This window comes from Leucoraja erinacea, unplaced genomic scaffold, assembly GCF_028641065.1.
Source record: "Leucoraja erinacea ecotype New England unplaced genomic scaffold, Leri_hhj_1 Leri_196S, whole genome shotgun sequence".
NCBI lineage: Eukaryota > Metazoa > Chordata > Chondrichthyes > Rajiformes > Rajidae > Leucoraja > Leucoraja erinaceus.
In genome coordinates this window covers 23,646-43,149 of record NW_026576097.1, presented here as the reverse complement: position 1 = coordinate 43,149, position 19,504 = coordinate 23,646, and the positions used below count along the sequence as shown (strand labels likewise).

General features: G+C 43.0%; 1 protein-coding gene across 1 annotated transcript; it reads right to left on the bottom strand.

Moving 5' to 3' along the window:
• Positions 1 to 11,064: 11,064 nt before the first annotated feature.
• On the bottom strand, positions 11,065 to 14,344 carry LOC129716257 (matrix metalloproteinase-18-like). The gene is made up of 3 exons (XM_055666130.1): positions 14,201 to 14,344; positions 13,886 to 13,989; positions 11,065 to 12,970 (listed from the first exon to the last, which is right to left on the bottom strand). Exons 1-3 carry the CDS (start codon positions 14,323 to 14,325, stop codon positions 12,870 to 12,872), a joined length of 330 nt encoding a protein of 109 aa, XP_055522105.1. The 5' UTR covers positions 14,326 to 14,344; the 3' UTR covers positions 11,065 to 12,869.
• Between the last annotated feature and the right edge of the window lie 5,160 nt (positions 14,345 to 19,504).

Below are 19,504 nucleotides of genomic sequence, written 5' to 3'. Positions count from 1 at the left end.
CCTACTATGTTCTGTGTGCTGATGCAAAGCAAGAATGTCATTGTCCTATACAGGGGCACATGACAATAAACTCACTTGAACTTGAACTTGAACTTGAACTTGAGGCCCAGTGCAAATTGGAGGAACAGCACCTCATATTTCACTTGGAAAGCTTACACCCCAGCGGTATGGACATTGACCTTCAAATCGCCCTTGCTTTCCCTCTCTCTCCATCCCCTCCCCCTTCCAAGTTCTCTCACCAGTCTTACTGTCTCCGACTACATTCTATCTCTGTCCCGCCCACCCTCCTGACATCAGTCTGAAGAAGGGTCTCGACCCGAAACGTCACCCATTGCTTCTCCCCAGAGATGCTGCCTGTCCCGCTGAGTTACTCCAGCATTTTGTGTCTACCAGGGAACCGAGGATATAGGAAACGGTCACAGCAGGAAATCAGATCAGCCATGATCGGATTGAATGGCAGATTAGATTCCTGCATCTATCGTCTTGTATCTTGAGTTAGGGTAACACAGTGATGTCGCAGTTCATGCTGCTGCCACACAGCTCCAGGCACATGGACTGAACCCTGTCTCCAGATGCTGTCTGTGTGGAGTTTGCATGATATCTCTATGAGTGTATGGGTTTTCTTTGATATCCTCCCACATCAGATATTCTGGTAGGCAAAATGTCCATTGTGAATTAACCCTTGATGTACATTAATGGCTAAAATAGTAACGGGGAATTGATGGGCAGATGTGAGAAACAATAGGTTTCAAGGGTACAGACAAATGAGAGTGGGAATGAAACTAACGAGGTTATTTCTCTGAGGGCATGTATGGTCCTTATGGCCAAATTGGCCTCCTCCTGTTGCATCATAGTTGTGTTTTTAGTTTAGTTTAGAGATACAGCGTGGAAGCAGGCCCTTCAGCCCACAAGGTCCACGCTGACCATTGATCCCCGCAAATTAACACTGTCCGACACATACTGGGGACAAGATACTATTTTACCGAAGCCAATTAACCTACAAACCTGTACGTCTTTGGAGTGTGGGTGGAAACTGAAACACATGCAGATCACCAGGAGAACATACAAACTCCATACAAACTGCACCCATGGTCAGGATTGAACCCAGGTGTAAGGTAGCATCTCTACCGCTGCGCCACCGTGCCGCCCACTGTGGTAAGTGTAAGGATAAGGAGCACGTGAGTCCACATGCCTGGAACAAACAGAAGCCCAGCTTCCGCAACTCAATGAACGCACCTCCTCATAATCTAGGCCCCCAGTGCCAGGTACAGCATAAAAATCTGGCCCTTTGACTCACTGTGCCTATACCGACCACGGCACCTATCAATATTAATTCCATGCCTCCATTAATTGCTTATGCCTATAAGTCTGTGGTTTCCACATTGTCATCAACAGTCTGATCAGAACTAGAGAGGAAGGAAGTTATGACTGATCACCAATATTACTGATGATGCTGAATACCATAAGTGCATTATAATTCCATGTGGTTTGTGCACAGCTTGAGCTACTTGGCAAGATGCTCTGTATATGCACATATGCTAACGATTTTACTTCGGAGTCACATGAGTGACTACATGAAAGAAGCCCGCTACGATGCATGCGTGTCATATCGCATACACGCATTGAACGAGTCAGACGTGGGAGACGACGTCTCCCTAGAGGTAAGTGGAAAGAAGCAGGTAAGAGACTGCAAAATTTTTCCCACTTACCTTGCAGGTAGGAAATGCAAGAAGCTGCGGGAAAGCTGGAGGGGAGAACTGCGGAGACAGCGGGCAGCCAGCAGCCAGCAGCAGCCGACGGCACGCGAATCCTCTGGAGAGGAAACAGCTGTGCCCGACGTCGCTTCCCGCACCGGCAAGATTCACTGCTGACGGGCGGGAAGAGAAGCAACAAGTCCCGGGTTCGATACAGTCGCTAGCGGCATTGGAGCCGATTGAAGCGGCTGAAGGACAGGGACGAGCGGCCAGTACCGTGAGTACTCCGTAGCCGTCAGCCGACATCTCGGACAGCAGCCCAAGGACCTACGCTACGGGGTCCGTGGGGCTGCGGGAGGAAGGACGTTCCTCCCAAACGGCAGGCTGAGAACCAGCACAGGTAAGAACAATTTTTCCTTACCTTTGTTTCTTTACAGACGTCGCTGCCGTATTCTGAAGAGCAGCAGGCAGCCAGCTACGGACGTCAGGGCAGAGCCACAGACGTTGCTGCTGTGTTCTGAACAGCAGGCAGCCAGCTACGGACGTCAGTACAGAACTGAAGTCGCCGCCACACAGATATCGCTGCTGTTTAATGACCAGCAGCAGGCAGCAATGAATGTCGGCACCAGCATCTCCCATAAGGGAGCAAGTGCCAAACTTCACCCTAAATGGGTAGAGGTGCCCGTGAGTACCGGGACCATGAGGAGCGGCATGAGTATATCGGGAGGCCGGGAGCGACCAGTGCCTGTAGGCATGGGGACCGGCTGCGGGAAAAAACCGCGTGCGACTAGTGCCCGAGAGCACCAAGGTCGGCAGGAGCGGTCCGATATATTAAAGCACCCGCGATCGACTAGTGCCCGAGAGCATGTAAGTCGGCTGGAGCGGTTGCTGGAGTAAATTTCTCCACAGTGGCAGGCTCCGGGATTGGAGGATAGCCACAGTGGGCAAAAAATATAAGTCCCACAGCAGTTTTCCCATAAGGGCTGCATGAAATATCAGACGCCTCTGAGGAGGGTATTGAAGGTCTGACGGGGTAAAATCTCAGCAGGTGATGGAGCCACCTTTCCCCTATTGAAGGGTGGGAAAAAACAACCTGCTGAACATGATGAGCCAGTACTGCCAGCAGGAACACACTGAGAATGATCTCGAGAAGGATGGCTGTGAGTATTGAATATATGTCCACTCATCAACTTCAAGCTAATACTTTTGCTGAAGTGTTGGCAAGGCATTTATACCCCGGGAAATTGTGGTGCTCTTAATGTAGCCAGTGTTACAGGTGCACTTGCAGACATGTTGGGCAGGCCGTTAGGAGTCGGGATATTAAAATCCAAAATACTCTGAAAGGTCTCATGGCGGGCATAACAGTTTTGGGCCGCATGTTAGAAGGTGGACATAATTAGTGACCACAAGAATGCTATTGCACTATTTTTGCAATGTGCAGTTTGAACTAAATATATTAGAAAGAGGGCCATTCAGCCAGCTCTAGACCCTAAGTTCGCTATACTATGTAAGCAAGGGCTATAGACCTTATTATTTGGGGGGACACCTGTCCAAACAGGTTAAAGATTTGGATGAGGAGGCTAGACTTTGTGGCTAATTAGAGCATTCAAAGGATATCTGGGGAAGACATTAACCTTTTGGGCATCCTAAGAGCGTTTTTTGTTATAATACTACAAACAATTGGGCACAGGTACCCAGCAGCAGTGTCCTGTTTAGGGTTTGGCCCGGGACGACCACTGTGGAAGATGCAAAAGCCTCTACTTCAGCATCTACCCTAACCTAAACCTCAAGGCCTCCACAACCTCAAATGAAACCAAGAAAATAACTTGGTTACCACCGATAACCATGGAGGTAGGTGAATCTGGGGCTCCAGCATTAATAGGGAGCACGGAAGTTGGAGGGACATTGCAACTTCATTTGGAAGCATGGTGTAATATAACTATGGACAGATATATCCTTAGCAGTATTAAGGGATATCTGATAGAGTTTTCTACACAAACAAAACCCTCCAGTACAACATAAACCGGACAGATATACATGCTTACTAAAAGGGTAATGGAATAAACCAAACCTGAACAACAGGATTTTGTCTCAAACATATTTATTAGAAATAAGAAAGATGGGGGTTGCCGTATTATTATGGATTATCAACGCTTCACAATGTTGTGCAATATATTCATTTTAAAAATGGATACTTTTAGCAGTGCTAAAGAGTTAGTTTTCAGCAGGCTACTTTATGGCAAGTATTAATCTTTAAGATGCTTACTATTCAATATCCAACAGGGGAAAAATTTTAAACCAGCTTTGGGATTGCCGCAACACCAAAATCATAGAGTAATGGCATAGTTGGATGATATACTTATTGTGGTAATAACTTATGAATTGGCATGTTAGGCAGTGGTTGCCACTAAACAATTGTTTGAACAGCTGGGATTCATTGTCCATCCACTTAAGTCAAAATTGACACCATTAACACATTTAATATGTTAATTACTTTACTAAGATGAAAAGCCACAGAGTTTCAATGGGCTCAAAATTAATAGAGGCCATTTATTTTTGGCCAATGGAGCTAACAATAGAAGCTATAAAAGAATTACAATGGTGGGAACACAATGTTAGGTATTGCTCCAACCCAATAGTTATTCACAACCCGTCTGTGCTATTACAAACAGATGCCAGTGCAATTGGTTAGGGTACAACTGATACCATCTCGAGCTATGGGGGAGATGGAATATACAAGAAGCTAACCTACTTAACACTAAGGGTATAAGTACTTAGAAATGTTAAGTGCATTTCATGGGCTAAAATCTTATTGCTCAGGAATGAAACTGCAGCATGTTAGATGGTAGATAGATAATACCTCGGTGGTGGCATATATAAGTCATATGGGTGGAAATATATCAACATCTTGTGATGAATTGGCAAATTCAATTTGGCAATGGTGTGTCCAAAGGAATATTTGGTTATCGGCTACGTATCTACCAGGGATACTAATTCAGTGGCAGACACCAGGTCACGAAAATTTATTGAAAGTACTGAATGGATGTTGGATAGAACGGTATTTGCTGAAATCACAGTAAAGTATGTAAGGCCGGATATTAGATTTGCATCCAGGTTTAAATCACCAGTTACCGAGGTATGTATCATTGGTACCAGATCCTGAGGCAGAAGCTACACTGTTTCACTGCACTGGGGGGGGGGGGGGGGGGGGGGGGGGGGAGATTTCATTTATGTATTTCCTCCTTTTCTACCTTATCAATTGGGTACTAAGGGAAATTCAACAGGAATCTGGGATTTCTTAGTACCTGATTGGCTTACCCAACTATGGTTTTCCGGGGTACAGGACATGGTGCTGGAACCATGTATAACTTTAAGACATAGTCCTAAGTTACTGGTGCATCCAGTAACTCAGGATAGCTATCCATGCCATAGAAAATATTGATTTAGTAGGTTGTACACTCTAAAAGACCGCTACGGGACATGGGGCTATCAAAAAGAACTGTGGACATGATCACAGCAGCACAAAGAAGGTCTACACAAATACAGTATTTAGGTCATATTAAAAATGGACTAATTACTGCCATAATAACCTTCTGGACCACAGAAATAAGGATGTTCTGGCGGTGCTAGAGTTTTCTCACCAGCCTGCACTATGGAGGACTGAGTTACAGCACTGTGAATAGTGCCAGAAGTGCATTGTCAAGTTATTGGTGGCAAGGAACAGAAAGACAGTCTGTGGGATCACATCCTCTGGTAGTTAAAATTTTAAGAGGCAATGTTAACACCAAGCCACCAAAAATAAGATACAACTATATCTGGGATGTAAGTGTGGTCTTGACCTTGCTAAGGAATTGGTCGCCGGCTACAGCATTAAATCTGGATAAACTAACTAAGAAATGGTAATGCTGATGGCGCTAGTCACAGCGCAAAGGGTCCAGTTATTGCAAAAAGTAAGACTGGATGGCTTCACTATGGCGGCAGGAAGTTGGGGGTTTGAGATCCAGGACCGTATTATTAAACAAAATAGACCAGGATCAGCGGGGCAGGTCATAGAATTGATGGCCTACCCGGAGGACAAACGCCTCTGTATAGTGAAGCACGTTTTGTTATACAGTGAAAGGACAAAGGCTATCAGAGGCAAGGAAATGGCGTTAAATCAGCTATAAGAAACCGTACCGTAGAGTGTAAACTCAGACCATTTCGCGGTGGCTGAAATATGCGTTAAGATAGGTAGGAGTGGACACTAACATATTTAAATCTCACTTCACCAGGGCTGCAGCTACATCCGCAGCAAAACGCCTTGATGTATCCATGGACCAAATCCTCAGGATTGCAGGATGGTTGTCGGAGAAAACGTTTTCAGAAATGTTATAACAAACCAGTTAGCAGTATGGGAACGTTTTCGGGGAACATTTTAAGTTCTGTATGATAATTTATCCCTGAAGAATACAAGGGTTATGATTTGAATTAATTAGATATTATTTATCATTTCCATTAAATAATTGGCATGAATGTTTTGAATATCATTAACAATTTCTCCCAAACTACCAAGGCAGTCGTGAAGCATGGACTCGTTTCCACGGCATGAGGTCACAGAGCTTTGAAATCTTTCACGTAGTCACTCACGTGACTCCGAAGTAAAATAGTAAGATTAAACGAGAACTTACCAGTTTGAAGTTTGATCTTTATTTTATGAGGAGGAACGTTGAGGGAATACGTGCCCTCCGCTCCCACCCTCGAATGGTCATATCTTAAACTGGTATCTCTTTAATAATCTTTCTATTTTAGGTCATTATAGTGTATCTGTGACCTCACACCGCTGCTTTGAAGGATGACACGCATGCGTCGTAGCGGGCTTCTTTCACGTATTCCCTCAACGTTCCTCCTCATAAAATAAAGATCAAACTTCAAACTGGTAAGTTCTCGTTTAATCTTACTATTATATCTGCAAATTATCCATACAACATTTAAGGACTGTCTGCACTCCTTCCAAAAACTTTCACATCTTTTCCTCACCCAAATATTTGCAGGGAGCCCCATCTGTTTTGCTACTTTTTTAAGCTGCAGTTGCCTTGGCGTTGGTGCATCCAGATTCCTTTGCCTTGTGTCTCTCCACACTTGAGAGGGAGCCTAGCGCCTCTCTTTATAAACATGTCAGCAGCAGACATTTTGGTGCCGTCTATGGCAGCTGCCAGCCTATTTTCGCATTCCCTCTTTGCCATTTTATTTTGTATTTTTCTTTTATCTTTCGCTAGATTCTCATTCATGGTACCGACCCAATAACCATCACATGTACTGTAACCTTTTCCACCGACACTCTTCTTTCCATTCGGGCCACATCCAGGGAATGTGCCTTTGGTAACTCTACCATTCCAATTCTGGCATCAGATCAAACCATCTCTGATATTCTAAGCCCAGTAATTCATATTACCACTGTTGAGTTCTGTGCCTACTCACACAGTCTAACCAAACATACAATGGCTTAATGTCTTTAACCTGCATTCCAAATTTCTGGGGAAGGAATGCCCATGAATCAGTGAGATGTTGGCACTGTTCAGACCACACAATAATTTGACATGGCTGAATCCACCAAACAACAAGATGCCTGGGCCTCAAAGTGGCCCATATTTGACCCTAGAATAGGCTGGCTATTCCTGGTAAAGTCCGATTTCCAATCACACTGCAATGTATTAATTTCTACATGATTAATATCTCTTTACCTCAAAGCCATTCTTTTTTCTTATGACAAAGTCACTCAAATATGTGTTAAGCACATGTGCCATTAACTTCATTATTTGAAAGTAGTGCCAGGCAATAATTTTACATGTTTATTTGGAAAATTTCTTCCCTTAGATATTGAACAGAATTCAGGATATTATTTTTAAAAGGCAGCAACTCCTTGATTTCTTTGCATAAGCGACTTCAATCATCGTGTTTCCATTTAAATGGCAACTGCCAGTAACTGACTGCAGGACACATAGTCAGTCATTCCTGGAAATGATCAGATTCAGATTCAGATTCAGATTCAATTTTAATTGTCATTGTCAGTGTACAGTACAGAGACAACGAAATGCATTTAGCATCTCCCTTGAAGAGCGACATAGCAAACGATTTGAATAAAAAAATAAAATAAATAAATAATAATAATAAGTGTCCGGAGGGGGGGGGGGGTGATTGGCAGTCACCGAGGTACGTTGTTTAGTAGAGTGACAGCCGCCGGAAAGAAGCTGTTCCTCGACCTGCTGGTTCGGCAACGGAGAGACCTGTAGCGCCTCCCGGATGGTAGGAGGGTAAACAGTCCATGGTTGGGGTGAGAGCAGTCCTTGGCGATGCTGAGCGCCCTCCGCAGACAGCGCTTGCTTTGGACAGACTCAATGGAGGGGAGTGTGGAACCGGTGATGCGTTGGGCAATTTTCACCACCCTCTGCAATGCCTTCCGGTCGGAGACAGAGCAGTTGCCATACCATACTGTGATGCAGTTGGTAAGGATGCTCTCGATGGTGCAGCGGTAGAAGTTCACCAGGATCTGAGGAGACAGATGGACCTTCTTCAGTCTCCTCAGGAAGAAGAGACGCTGATGAGCCTTCTTGATCAGAGTAGAGGTATTGTGGGTCCAAGAGAGGTCATCGGAGATGTTGACTCCCAGGAACCTGAAGCTAGAAACACGTTCCACCTCCGTCCCGTTAATGTGGATGAGGGTGTGCGTGCCGCCTCTGGACTTCCTGAAGTCTACAATGAGCTCCTTGGTCTTCTTGGAGTTAAGGGCCAGGTTGTTGTCAGCGCACCATGCTGCTAAGTGCTGGACCTCCTCCCTGTAGGCCAGCTCATCGTTGTTGCTGATGAGGCCAATCACCGTTGTATCATCTGCATACTTGATGATGGTGTTAGTACCATGTACAGGTGTGCAGTCGTAGGTGAAGAGGGAGTAGAGGAGGGGGCTCAGCACACAGCCCTGAGGAACGCCGGTGTTCAGGGTGAGGGTTGAAGAGGTGTGCTTGTCTAACCTCACAGACTGGGGTCTGTTGGTTAGAAAGTCCAGTATCCAGTTGCAGAGGGAGGGGTCGATGCCCAGGTTACCGAGTTTGGTGATCAGTTTTGATGGAATAATGGTGTTGAATGCTGAGCTGTAATCGATGAACAGCATTCTTACATAAGTGTCTCTGTTGTCAAGGTGGGAGAGGGCGGAGTGAAGTGCCGTTGAGATGGCATCCTCCGTACTCCTGTTCTTGCGGTAGGCAAACTGATAGGCATCCAGTGTGGGGGGTAGGCAGCTTTTGAGGTGTGCCAGGACCAGCCTCTCGAAGCACTTGGTGATGATGGGGGTAAGTGCAACTGGGCGGAAGTCGTTGAGGCTTGCCGCAGTGGAGTGTTTTGGCACTGGCACGATGGAGGTGGCTTTAAGGCAAGTGGGGACAACTGCTTGGGCAAGTGACAGGTTGAAGATGTCAGTCCAGACGTCTGTCAGCTGCGCAGCTGTGATGTGATGTGAGCAATATGATGAAAAGTCTACCCTCTGGGCTGAGATGGACAGAGTAGCTTCAGGGAGGCAAACATCTCACCCAGCAGCTTGGCTCTAAACAGAGATCAGGAAGTAACTGATCTGCCCCAAACATGGACTTCCAACATGATGGTGAATGTAAGAACGAGAAACTGAAATAGGCCGAAGGTGGACAAAAATGCTGGAGAAACTCAGCGGGTGAGGCAGCATCCATGGAGAGAAGGAATAGGCAACGTTTCGGTTTGAGACCCTTCTTCAGACGGATGTGGGGGGGTGGAGGGGGGTGGGAAAAGTGGAAAAGGAAAGGAAGAGGAGGTGACAGTAGGCTTGTGGGAGAGCTGGGAAAAGGAGGGGAAGAGGGAGAAAGGAAGGACTACCTGAAATTGGAGAAGTCAATGTTCATACTGCTGGGGTGTAAAGTACCCAAGTAAAATATGAGGTGCTGCCCCTCCAATGTGCGGTGGGACTCACTCTGACAATGGCGGAGGCCCAGGAGAGAAAGGTCGGATTCGGAATGGGAGGAGGAGTTGAAGTGCTGAGCCACCGGGAGATCAGGTTGGTTATTGCGAACTGAGCGGAGGTGTTGGGTGAAGCGATCACCAAGCCTGCGCTTGGTCCCACCAATGTAGAGAAGTCTTGTTTTCTCCCTCCTTCCCCTCCCCTTCCCAGCTCTCCCACAAGCCTATTGTCTCTGCCTCGTCCTTTTTTTCTTTCTGGAAAACCATTCAGGGAAAACATATTCCCTGCATCTACCCTTCCAAGTTCTGGAAAACATTTGTCTCTCTCAAAGAGAGCACATCTCATTCTTCTAAGCACTCAAGAATATATGGCCCACTTCATTTCAACCCTCTTCAGAGGACAAATCACCTACCTCTGGAATGAATCAGGTGATCCTTGGTGGTGCTCCACCTGTTACCAAAAGATCCTTTTGCTCTTGTAATGAAATCCTCTTGCAAGAAGGGCAACACTATATTTGGCTTCCTAATTGCTTGCTGTTTTGGCATGCTAACATTCAAAACATTATATAGAAAGACACCAAGCATTTTCACCCAATACATGCTTTCCTACTTTATTGGTCATGATGGATTACTCCAAATTAGTCCACAAATCTGTCACATTATTTGTTATTCACCTAGCTGGTTTTAAACACAAGTCTTGGGAGCTTGGGAACTTCCTAAGAATTCTGTATCCTCGACTAGCAGAAACTTCTGTGGGCAACTGATAAGGATCCTTACATTGTTTAAGAAGGTACTGCAGATGATAGACCTTTGACTAACTTCCTGTTATTTGGTGTTTCGTAACTAAACTAAGATCGATATAACCATAGTATGATTATATTGTATTAGTGACAAGCATGATTTGAATGGGTAGAGCTGTGATTGATATGTTAGACATCATTGCTGCCATTCTGTATGAACCTGTGACTATGGTTCCAAAACAGTATAAAACAATGCTGTATGTCTTCATTCTTGAGAGTGATGGCCTGGGAGGAGTTAAGCATCTGCTATATGCTTGACCTTGTATCTCCTAGCACTCTCTAGCTAAATGATCATTAAAGCCTGTATTAGTTTTACCCAACTTATTGTAAGTTGGTTGTTTTAAGAAAATGAACCTTAACAAGACAAGGGTGGGACCTAAGGCTCCTCAGGAACTCTTCTTTGGTACCCTCCTCCTGCATTTTCGGCAATCACACTATCTTGTGATGACATCATTAGTGTACATAGAAAATAGAACATAGAAAAAAGAATAGAAATAGGTGGTTTCTAGGTCCCTGTGGAATCAAGGGACTGGTAAAAAGCAATGTGAAAACCAATGACAAACCAAAGATTGATCATATTATAAAGGTATATCCTAATTTATTGCATTTTGTAATACATTCAAATATATTAGAACATGGATCATATGTGACTAAGTACATATAATATCTGTAAAGAAATAAAATTACATACCATTTTCAGTTGCTTACAATACAATAGATGAAAAAATATGGGGCTCAGTTTCCTTTGTTCCACCACTTTTTTTCGATATTAAATCTCAGTTTTCAATGCTAGGCTGACAAAATGAATTTAGCCTTGTTTGCCTCCATAATACTTATTATTACCGAATAAAATAACTCACAAAATATAAGCAACACAATCCTTTCAAGTATCAGAATATAAATATTAAAGTTCTAAATAAATATTTAACATGACTGTCAAGTCAAGTCACTTTTATTTCTATAGCACATTTATAAAAGAACGCTCGTTGACCAAAGTGCTTTACTTTGGTGGAGGTACTAACGTTATACAACAGTGGTTCATAGATTAAGTACATACATAAATACATACATATAGCCCTCTCTCAGAGGACGTCAAGAAAGGCTTGAGAGTAAGGATGAGTCTTGAATTAAAAGAGTCGATGGAGAGGGCAGTTCTGATGGGAAGAGGGATGCTGTTCCACAGTCTAGGAGTTGCAACCGCAAAAGCGCGGTCGCCCCTGACCTTATGCCGAGACCGCGGGATGTTCAGTAACACGAAGTCGGCCGATCTGAGGGACCTGGAGGTGGTGTGGTGGGTAAGCAGACTTTTGATGTAGGTGGGGGCAAGCCCTTTGTAAACATAAAGAAGGATCTTGAAATTTATTTGGAACCGCACAGGGAGCCAGTGGAGAGAGGCCAGAATCGGGGTGATGTGGTCCCTTTCTCGGTTGCCCGTCAGGAGTCTCGCTGCGCCGTTTTGGCCAGTTGCAGGCGGAACAGGGAAGTTTGGCAGATTCCAGTGTAAAGGGCGTTGCAGTAATCGAGGTGGGAAGAATAAGGGGTAGGCCACTTAGGACTGAGATGAGGAAAAAAGTTTTTACCACATTAAAAAGGTATATACAAATTTATTGCATTTTATAATACATTCAAATATATTAGAACATGGATCATCTGTGACTACGTACATATAATCCGTGAATCTGTGGAATTCTCTGCCACAGAAGGCAGTGGAGACCAATTCACTGGATGTTTTCAAGAGAGAGTTAGATTTAGCTCTTAGGGCTAAGGGAATCAAGTGATATAGGGTAAAAGCTGGAATGGGGTACTGATTTTGGATGAAAAGCCATGATCATATTGAATGGCGGTGCTGGCTCGAAGGGATGAATGGCCTACTCCTGCAACTATTTTCTGTTTTTATGTTTCTATTCAAACAGTTATGATGTAAACTAGATTTGTATTCTTTTTTCAACACAACACCAAAGTAAAACACTGATAATTTGGTATCCAAGTTTTCAGATCTCCTGATGATTCAACTTCAGGATCACTCATCGTTACACTAAACCTGGTTATCCATTTGAAACAGATGAGCTGAACTCACAAGAACTCTTTTTCTCACATTAAACTTATTATATTCACTGGAAAATGTGTTATGCTACAGTATCACATGTTCAAACGAAAATGTGAAATAAAATTGTGTGGGGTTATTAGTAGGGGTAATGTCTTAATAATTCAGAAAATCTGCGGGTCCACTCCACCAATATCCCAAGGGTGCCAGATTATCAGTTTTTTATTTATGTTGTACAAATAGGCTACACGGCGAAGCATTTTTAATTATATTCTGGTTGGTTGTTCGATTTTATACTAGTGCAGACCCAATAAATCGCCTCTTGCAAAGATGCTCGAATTAGATTATTTGACACAGCTTGATAAGTCGAGGAATTTAACATCCCAATAGTGAATTGATTCTTTGTATTGCAAAGACACGTTGCTCACTTGTGTTGAAGATGAACTGAGATGATTTAAAGAAGAAGTAAATATATCCTGCAAAACATATAAAAGATAACATTCAAGTGAGGTCACACAATCAGTTTCAAACAATGTTCTCCAGATATGCATTTGTATTTCTGCATTCACATTTTTAACAAAATATATTTTGGTCCTGATGCATCTTAGAAAATCTGTATAAGTTATGAAAGATACTAACTGAAAAGAGTAGTATGGGGTGTCTCTGTGTGATGTGCTTGGACCTTTGGTGTTGAAAGAAATATGGTTTCAAATTTGCATTATAACTTTGTTTTAGAAACAGTGCAATGCTTGAATTTGAAGATGACATCAAAGTAGGAGGGGCAATAAAATCAGCAGAGATTAATCAGAAATGGCAAGTAAATGTGGAGGGTTTCACCTGAGCCATGATGTTAAGAAACACCAAAGAAGTGACATGAATGGCTATTTGTTTAAGATGCTGGAAAAATCGAAGGGAGACAATAATGCTGGAGAAACTCAGTGTTTCATTCAATCATTTGCATCATTTGCGTAGTTACTCCAGTACTTTGTGCCTTTTTTTGTAAACCAGCAACTGCACTTCCTTGTATCTACCTATATGAATATATGACATGTTTGCCCATAAATCAGAATCCAATTGAATTGCACTGACCCCAATACTGCTCTGCTTAAGTCACATCACTGTATAGACCAGGGGTTACTCTGGAAGTTTAAAGATTAATTAAGTGATGTTGAAGAAGCTGAGTGCAATGTTTCTTTAACTAAAAATATTGATCTGTGAACATTTGAATTCAATGTAGATGTAGGTGCCTGGCTCATCATTTCACCACTTTGACAGGTGTAGATTTTCATTGCAGAGGTGGTCAAATGCAGCCTTTGTAACTGAAATTTAAAAAAAAACACCAACACTTCAAAATCTCACTGTATGAAAATAATATTTATGTCTAAATTTACCATTATGTTCAATTGCTGCATCCAGCTTGGAAGGGACTCCTGGCCAGTCATCCACCATCCGTCGTGGGTAACCTTCATCCATCCTCTGTTTCACTTCATCATAGCTAAAGGACAAAAAGATAAGTGAAGGGATGCACTATCAAACAAAACATCTAGACACTGGACTCTACATAATCTTGAAAAACAAAAATCACAGAATTGAGCTACATAACAGGTGTGTAACAATAGTAACAATAGACAAAGACAGATGCCAGGTAATGCTACATTCAGGCTAAAATATTTGCATTATTTTTTTTTTATACAACAAACCATTACCTCCAGTATTGGCCTCTTGCAAAGAATAATGTCTTTGAAGTCTTTTCAATATGAACAGTGGCATCTATTTTCCTGATGTATTTTGGAATACCAAATTTGTAGATGGACTTTGGATATCCCGGCATGATGTTGTAGCCTTCGATGGCCCAGTATCCAAGAAAAATAACTTGGTTACCACCGATAACCATGGAGGTAGGTGAATCTGGGGCTCCAGCATTAATAGGGAGCACGGAAGTTGGAGGGACATTGCAACTTCATTTGGAAGCATGGTGTAATATAACTATGGACAGATATATCCTTAGCAGTATTAAGGGATATCTGATAGAGTTTTCTACACAAACAAAACCCTCCAGTACAACATAAACCGGACAGATATACATGCTTACTAAAAGGGTAATGGAATAAACCAAACCTGAACAACAGGATTTTGTCTCAAACATATTTATTAGAAATAAGAAAGATGGGGGTTGCCGTATTATTATGGATTATCAACGCTTCACAATGTTGTGCAATATATTCATTTTAAAAATGGATACTTTTAGCAGTGCTAAAGAGTTAGTTTTCAGCAGGCTACTTTATGGCAAGTATTAATCTTTAAGATGCTTACTATTCAATATCCAACAGGGGAAAAATTTTAAACCAGCTTTGGGATTGCCGCAACACCAAAATCATAGAGTAATGGCATAGTTGGATGATATACTTATTGTGGAAATAACTTATGAATTGGCATGTTAGGCAGTGGTTGCCACTAAACAATTGTTTGAACAGCTGGGATTCATTGTCCATCCACTTAAGTCAAAATTGACACCATTAACACATTTAATATGTTAATTACTTTACTAAGATGAAAAGCCACAGAGTTTCAATGGGCTCAAAATTAATAGAGGCCATTTATTTTTGGCCAATGGAGCTAACAATAGAAGCTATAAAATAATTACAATGGTGGGAACACAATGTTAGGTATTGCTCCAACCCAATAGTTATTCACAACCCGTCTGTGCTATTACAAACAGATGCCAGTGCAATTGGTTAGGGTACAACTGATACCATCTCGAGCTATGGGGCAGATGGAATATACAAGAAGCTAACCTACTTAACACTAAGGGTATAAGTACTTAGAAATGTTAAGTGCATTTCATGGGCTAAAATCTTATTGCTCAGGAATGAAACTGCAGCATGTTAGATGGTAGATAGATAATACCTCGGTGGTGGCATATATAAGTCATATGGGTGGAAATATATCAACATCTTGTGATGAATTGGCAAATTCAATTTGGCAATGGTGTGTCCAAAGGAATATTTGGTTATCGGCTACGTATCTACCAGGGATACTAATTCAGTGGCAGACACCAGGTCACGAAAATTTATTGAAAGTACTGAATGGATGTTGGATATAACGGTATTTGCTGAAATCACAGTAAAGTATGTAGGCCGGATATTAGATTTGCATCCAGGTTTAAATCACCAGTTACCGAGGTATGTATCATTGGTACCAGATCCTGAGGCAGAAGCACACTGCACTGGGGGGGGGGGGGGAAGATTTCATTTATGTATTTCCTCCTTTTCTACCTTATCAATTGGGTACTAAGGGAAATTCAACAGGAATCTGGGATTTCTTAGTACCTGATTGGCTTACCCAACTATGGTTTTCCGGGGTACAGGACATGGTGCTGGAACCATGTATAACTTTAAGACATAGTCCTAAGTTACTGGTGCATCCAGTAACTCAGGATAGCTATCCATGCCATAGAAAATATTGATTTAGTAGGTTGTACACTCTAAAAGACCGCTACGGGACATGGGGCTATCAAAAAGAACTGTGGACATGATCACAGCAGCACAAAGAAGGTCTACACAAATACAGTATTTAGGTCATATTAAAAATGGACTAATTACTGCCATAATAACCTTCTGGACCACAGAAATAAGGATGTTCTGGCGGTGCTAGAGTTTTCTCACCAGCCTGCACTATGGAGGACTGAGTTACAGCACTGTGAATAGTGCCAGAAGTGCATTGTCAAGTTATTGGTGGCAAGGAACAGAAAGACAGTCTGTGGGATCACATCCTCTGGTAGTTAAAATTTTAAGAGGCAATGTTAACACCAAGCCACCAAAAATAAGATACAACTATATCTGGGATGTAAGTGTGGTCTTGACCTTGCTAAGGAATTGGTCGCCGGCTACAGCATTAAATCTGGATAAACTAACTAAGAAATGGTAATGCTGATGGCGCTAGTCACAGCGCAAAGGGTCCAGTTATTGCAAAAAGTAAGACTGGATGGCTTCACTATGGCGGCAGGAAGTTGGGGGTTTGAGATCCAGGACCGTATTATTAAACAAAATAGACCAGGATCAGCGGGGCAGGTCATAGAATTGATGGCCTACCCGGAGGACAAACGCCTCTGTATAGGGAAGCACGTTTTGTTATACAGTGAAAGGACAAAGGCTATCAGAGGCAAGGAAATGGCGTTAAATCAGCTATAAGAAACCGTACCGTAGAGTGTAAACTCAGACCATTTCGCGGTGGCTGAAATATGCGTTAAGATAGGTGGGAGTGGACACTAACATATTTAAATCTCACTTCACCAGGGCTGCAGCTACATCCGCAGCAAAACGCCTTGATGTATCCATGGACCAAATCCTCAGGATTGCAGGATGGTTGTCGGAGAAAACGTTTTCAGAAATGTTATAACAAACCAGTTAGCAGTATGGGAACGTTTTCGGGGAACATTTTAAGTTCTGTATGATAATTTATCCCTGAAGAATACAAGGGTTATGATTTGAATTAATTAGATATTATTTATCATTTCCATTAAATAATTGGCATGAATGTTTTGAATATCATTAACAATTTCTCCCAAACTACCAAGGCAGTTGTGAAGCATGGACTCGTTTCCACGGCATGAGGTCACAGAGCTTTGAAATCTTTCACGTAGTCACTCACGTGACTCCGAAGTAAAATAGTAAGATTAAACGAGAACTTACCAGTTTGAAGTTTGATCTTTATTTTATGAGGAGGAACGTTGAGGGAATACGTGCCCTCCGCTCCCACCCTCGAATGGTCATATCTTAAACTGGTATCTCTTTAATAATCTTTCTATTTTAGGTCATTATAGTGTATCTGTGACCTCACACCGCTGCTTTGAAGGATGACACGCATGCGTCGTAGCGGGCTTCTTTCACGTATTCCCTCAACGTTCCTCCTCATAAAATAAAGATCAAACTTCAAACTGGTAAGTTCTCGTTTAATCTTACTATTATATCTGCAAATTATCCATACAACATTTAAGGACTGTCTGCACTCCTTCCAAAAACTTTCACATCTTTTCCTCACCCAAATATTTGCAGGGAGCCCCATCTGTTTTGCTACTTTTTTAAGCTGCAGTTGCCTTGGCGTTGGTGCATCCAGATTCCTTTGCCTTGTGTCTCTCCACACTTGAGAGGGAGCCTAGCGCCTCTCTTTATAAACATGTCAGCAGCAGACATTTTGGTGCCATCTATGGCAGCTGCCAGCCTATTTTCGCATTCCCTCTTTGCCATTTTATTTTGTATTTTTCTTTTATCTTTCGCTAGATTCTCATTCATGGTACCGACCCAATAACCATCACATGTACTGTAACCTTTTCCACCGACACTCTTCTTTCCATTCGGGCCACATCCAGGGAATGTGCCTTTGGTAACTCTACCATTCCAATTCTGGCATCAGATCAAACCATCTCTGATATTCTAAGCCCAGTAATTCATATTACCACTGTTGAGTTCTGTGCCTACTCACACAGTCTAACCAAACATACAATGGCTTAATGTCTTTAACCTGCATTCCAAATTTCTGGGGAAGGAATGCCCATGAATCAGTGAGATGTTGGCACTGTTCAGACCACACAATAATTTGACATGGCTGAATCCACCAAACAACAAGATGCCTGGGCCTCAAAGTGGCCCATATTTGACCCTAGAATAGGCTGGCTATTCCTGGTAAAGTCCGATTTCCAATCACACTGCAATGTATTAATTTCTACATGATTAATATCTCTTTACCTCAAAGCCATTCTTTTTTCTTATGACAAAGTCACTCAAATATGTGTTAAGCACATGTGCCATTAACTTCATTATTTGAAAGTAGTGCCAGGCAATAATTTTACATGTTTATTTGGAAAATTTCTTCCCTTAGATATTGAACAGAATTCAGGATATTATTTTTAAAAGGCAGCAACTCCTTGATTTCTTTGCATAAGCGACTTCAATCATCGTGTTTCCATTTAAATGGCAACTGCCAGTAACTGACTGCAGGACACATAGTCAGTCATTCCTGGAAATGATCAGATTCAGATTCAGATTCAGATTCAATTTTAATTGTCATTGTCAGTGTACAGTACAGAGACAACGAAATGCATTTAGCATCTCCCTTGAAGAGCGACATAGCAAACGATTTGAATAAATAAAAAAATAAATAAATAATAATAATAAGTGTCCGGGGGGGGGGGGGGGTGATTGGCAGTCACCGAGGTACGTTGTTTAGTAGAGTGACAGCCGCCGGAAAGAAGCTGTTCCTCGACCTGCTGGTTCGGCAACGGAGAGACCTGTAGCGCCTCCCGGATGGTAGGAGGGTAAACAGTCCATGGTTGGGGTGAGAGCAGTCCTTGGCGATGCTGAGCGCCCTCCGCAGACAGCGCTTGCTTTGGACAGACTCAATGGAGGGGAGCGTGGAACCGGTGATGCGTTGGGCAATTTTCACCACCCTCTGCAATGCCTTCCGGTCGGAGACAGAGCAGTTGCCATACCATACTGTGATGCAGTTGGTAAGGATGCTCTCGATGGTGCAGCGGTAGAAGTTCACCAGGATCTGAGGAGACAGATGGACCTTCTTCAGTCTCCTCAGGAAGAAGAGACGCTGATGAGCCTTCTTGATCAGAGTAGAGGTATTGTGGGTCCAAGAGAGGTCATCGGAGATGTTGACTCCCAGGAACCTGAAGCTAGAAACACGTTCCACCTCCGTCCCGTTAATGTGGATGAGGGTGTGCGTGCCGCCTCTGGACTTCCTGAAGTCTACAATGAGCTCCTTGGTCTTCTTGGAGTTAAGGGCCAGGTTGTTGTCAGCGCACCATGCTGCTAAGTGCTGGACCTCCTCCCTGTAGGCCAGCTCATCGTTGTTGCTGATGAGGCCAATCACCGTTGTATCATCTGCATACTTGATGATGGTGTTAGTACCATGTACAGGTGTGCAGTCGTAGGTGAAGAGGGAGTAGAGGAGGGGGCTCAGCACACAGCCCTGAGGAACGCCGGTGTTCAGGGTGAGGGTTGAAG

Bases quoted from the DNA above. Each gene is read 5' to 3' on its own strand.
- LOC129716257 (XM_055666130.1), bottom strand. From the start codon at position 14,325: ATGCCGGGATATCCAAAGTCCATCTACAAATTTGGTATTCCAAAATAC. The intron at 13,990-14,200 runs GTAATGGTTTGT...TTTGTCCTTTAG, and splicing joins GCAAGAGGCCAATACTGGAG to CTATGATGAAGTGAAACAGA. The intron at 12,971-13,885 runs GTAAATTTAGAC...TATGTTTTGCAG, and splicing joins TGCAGCAATTGAACATAATG to GATATATTTACTTCTTCTTT.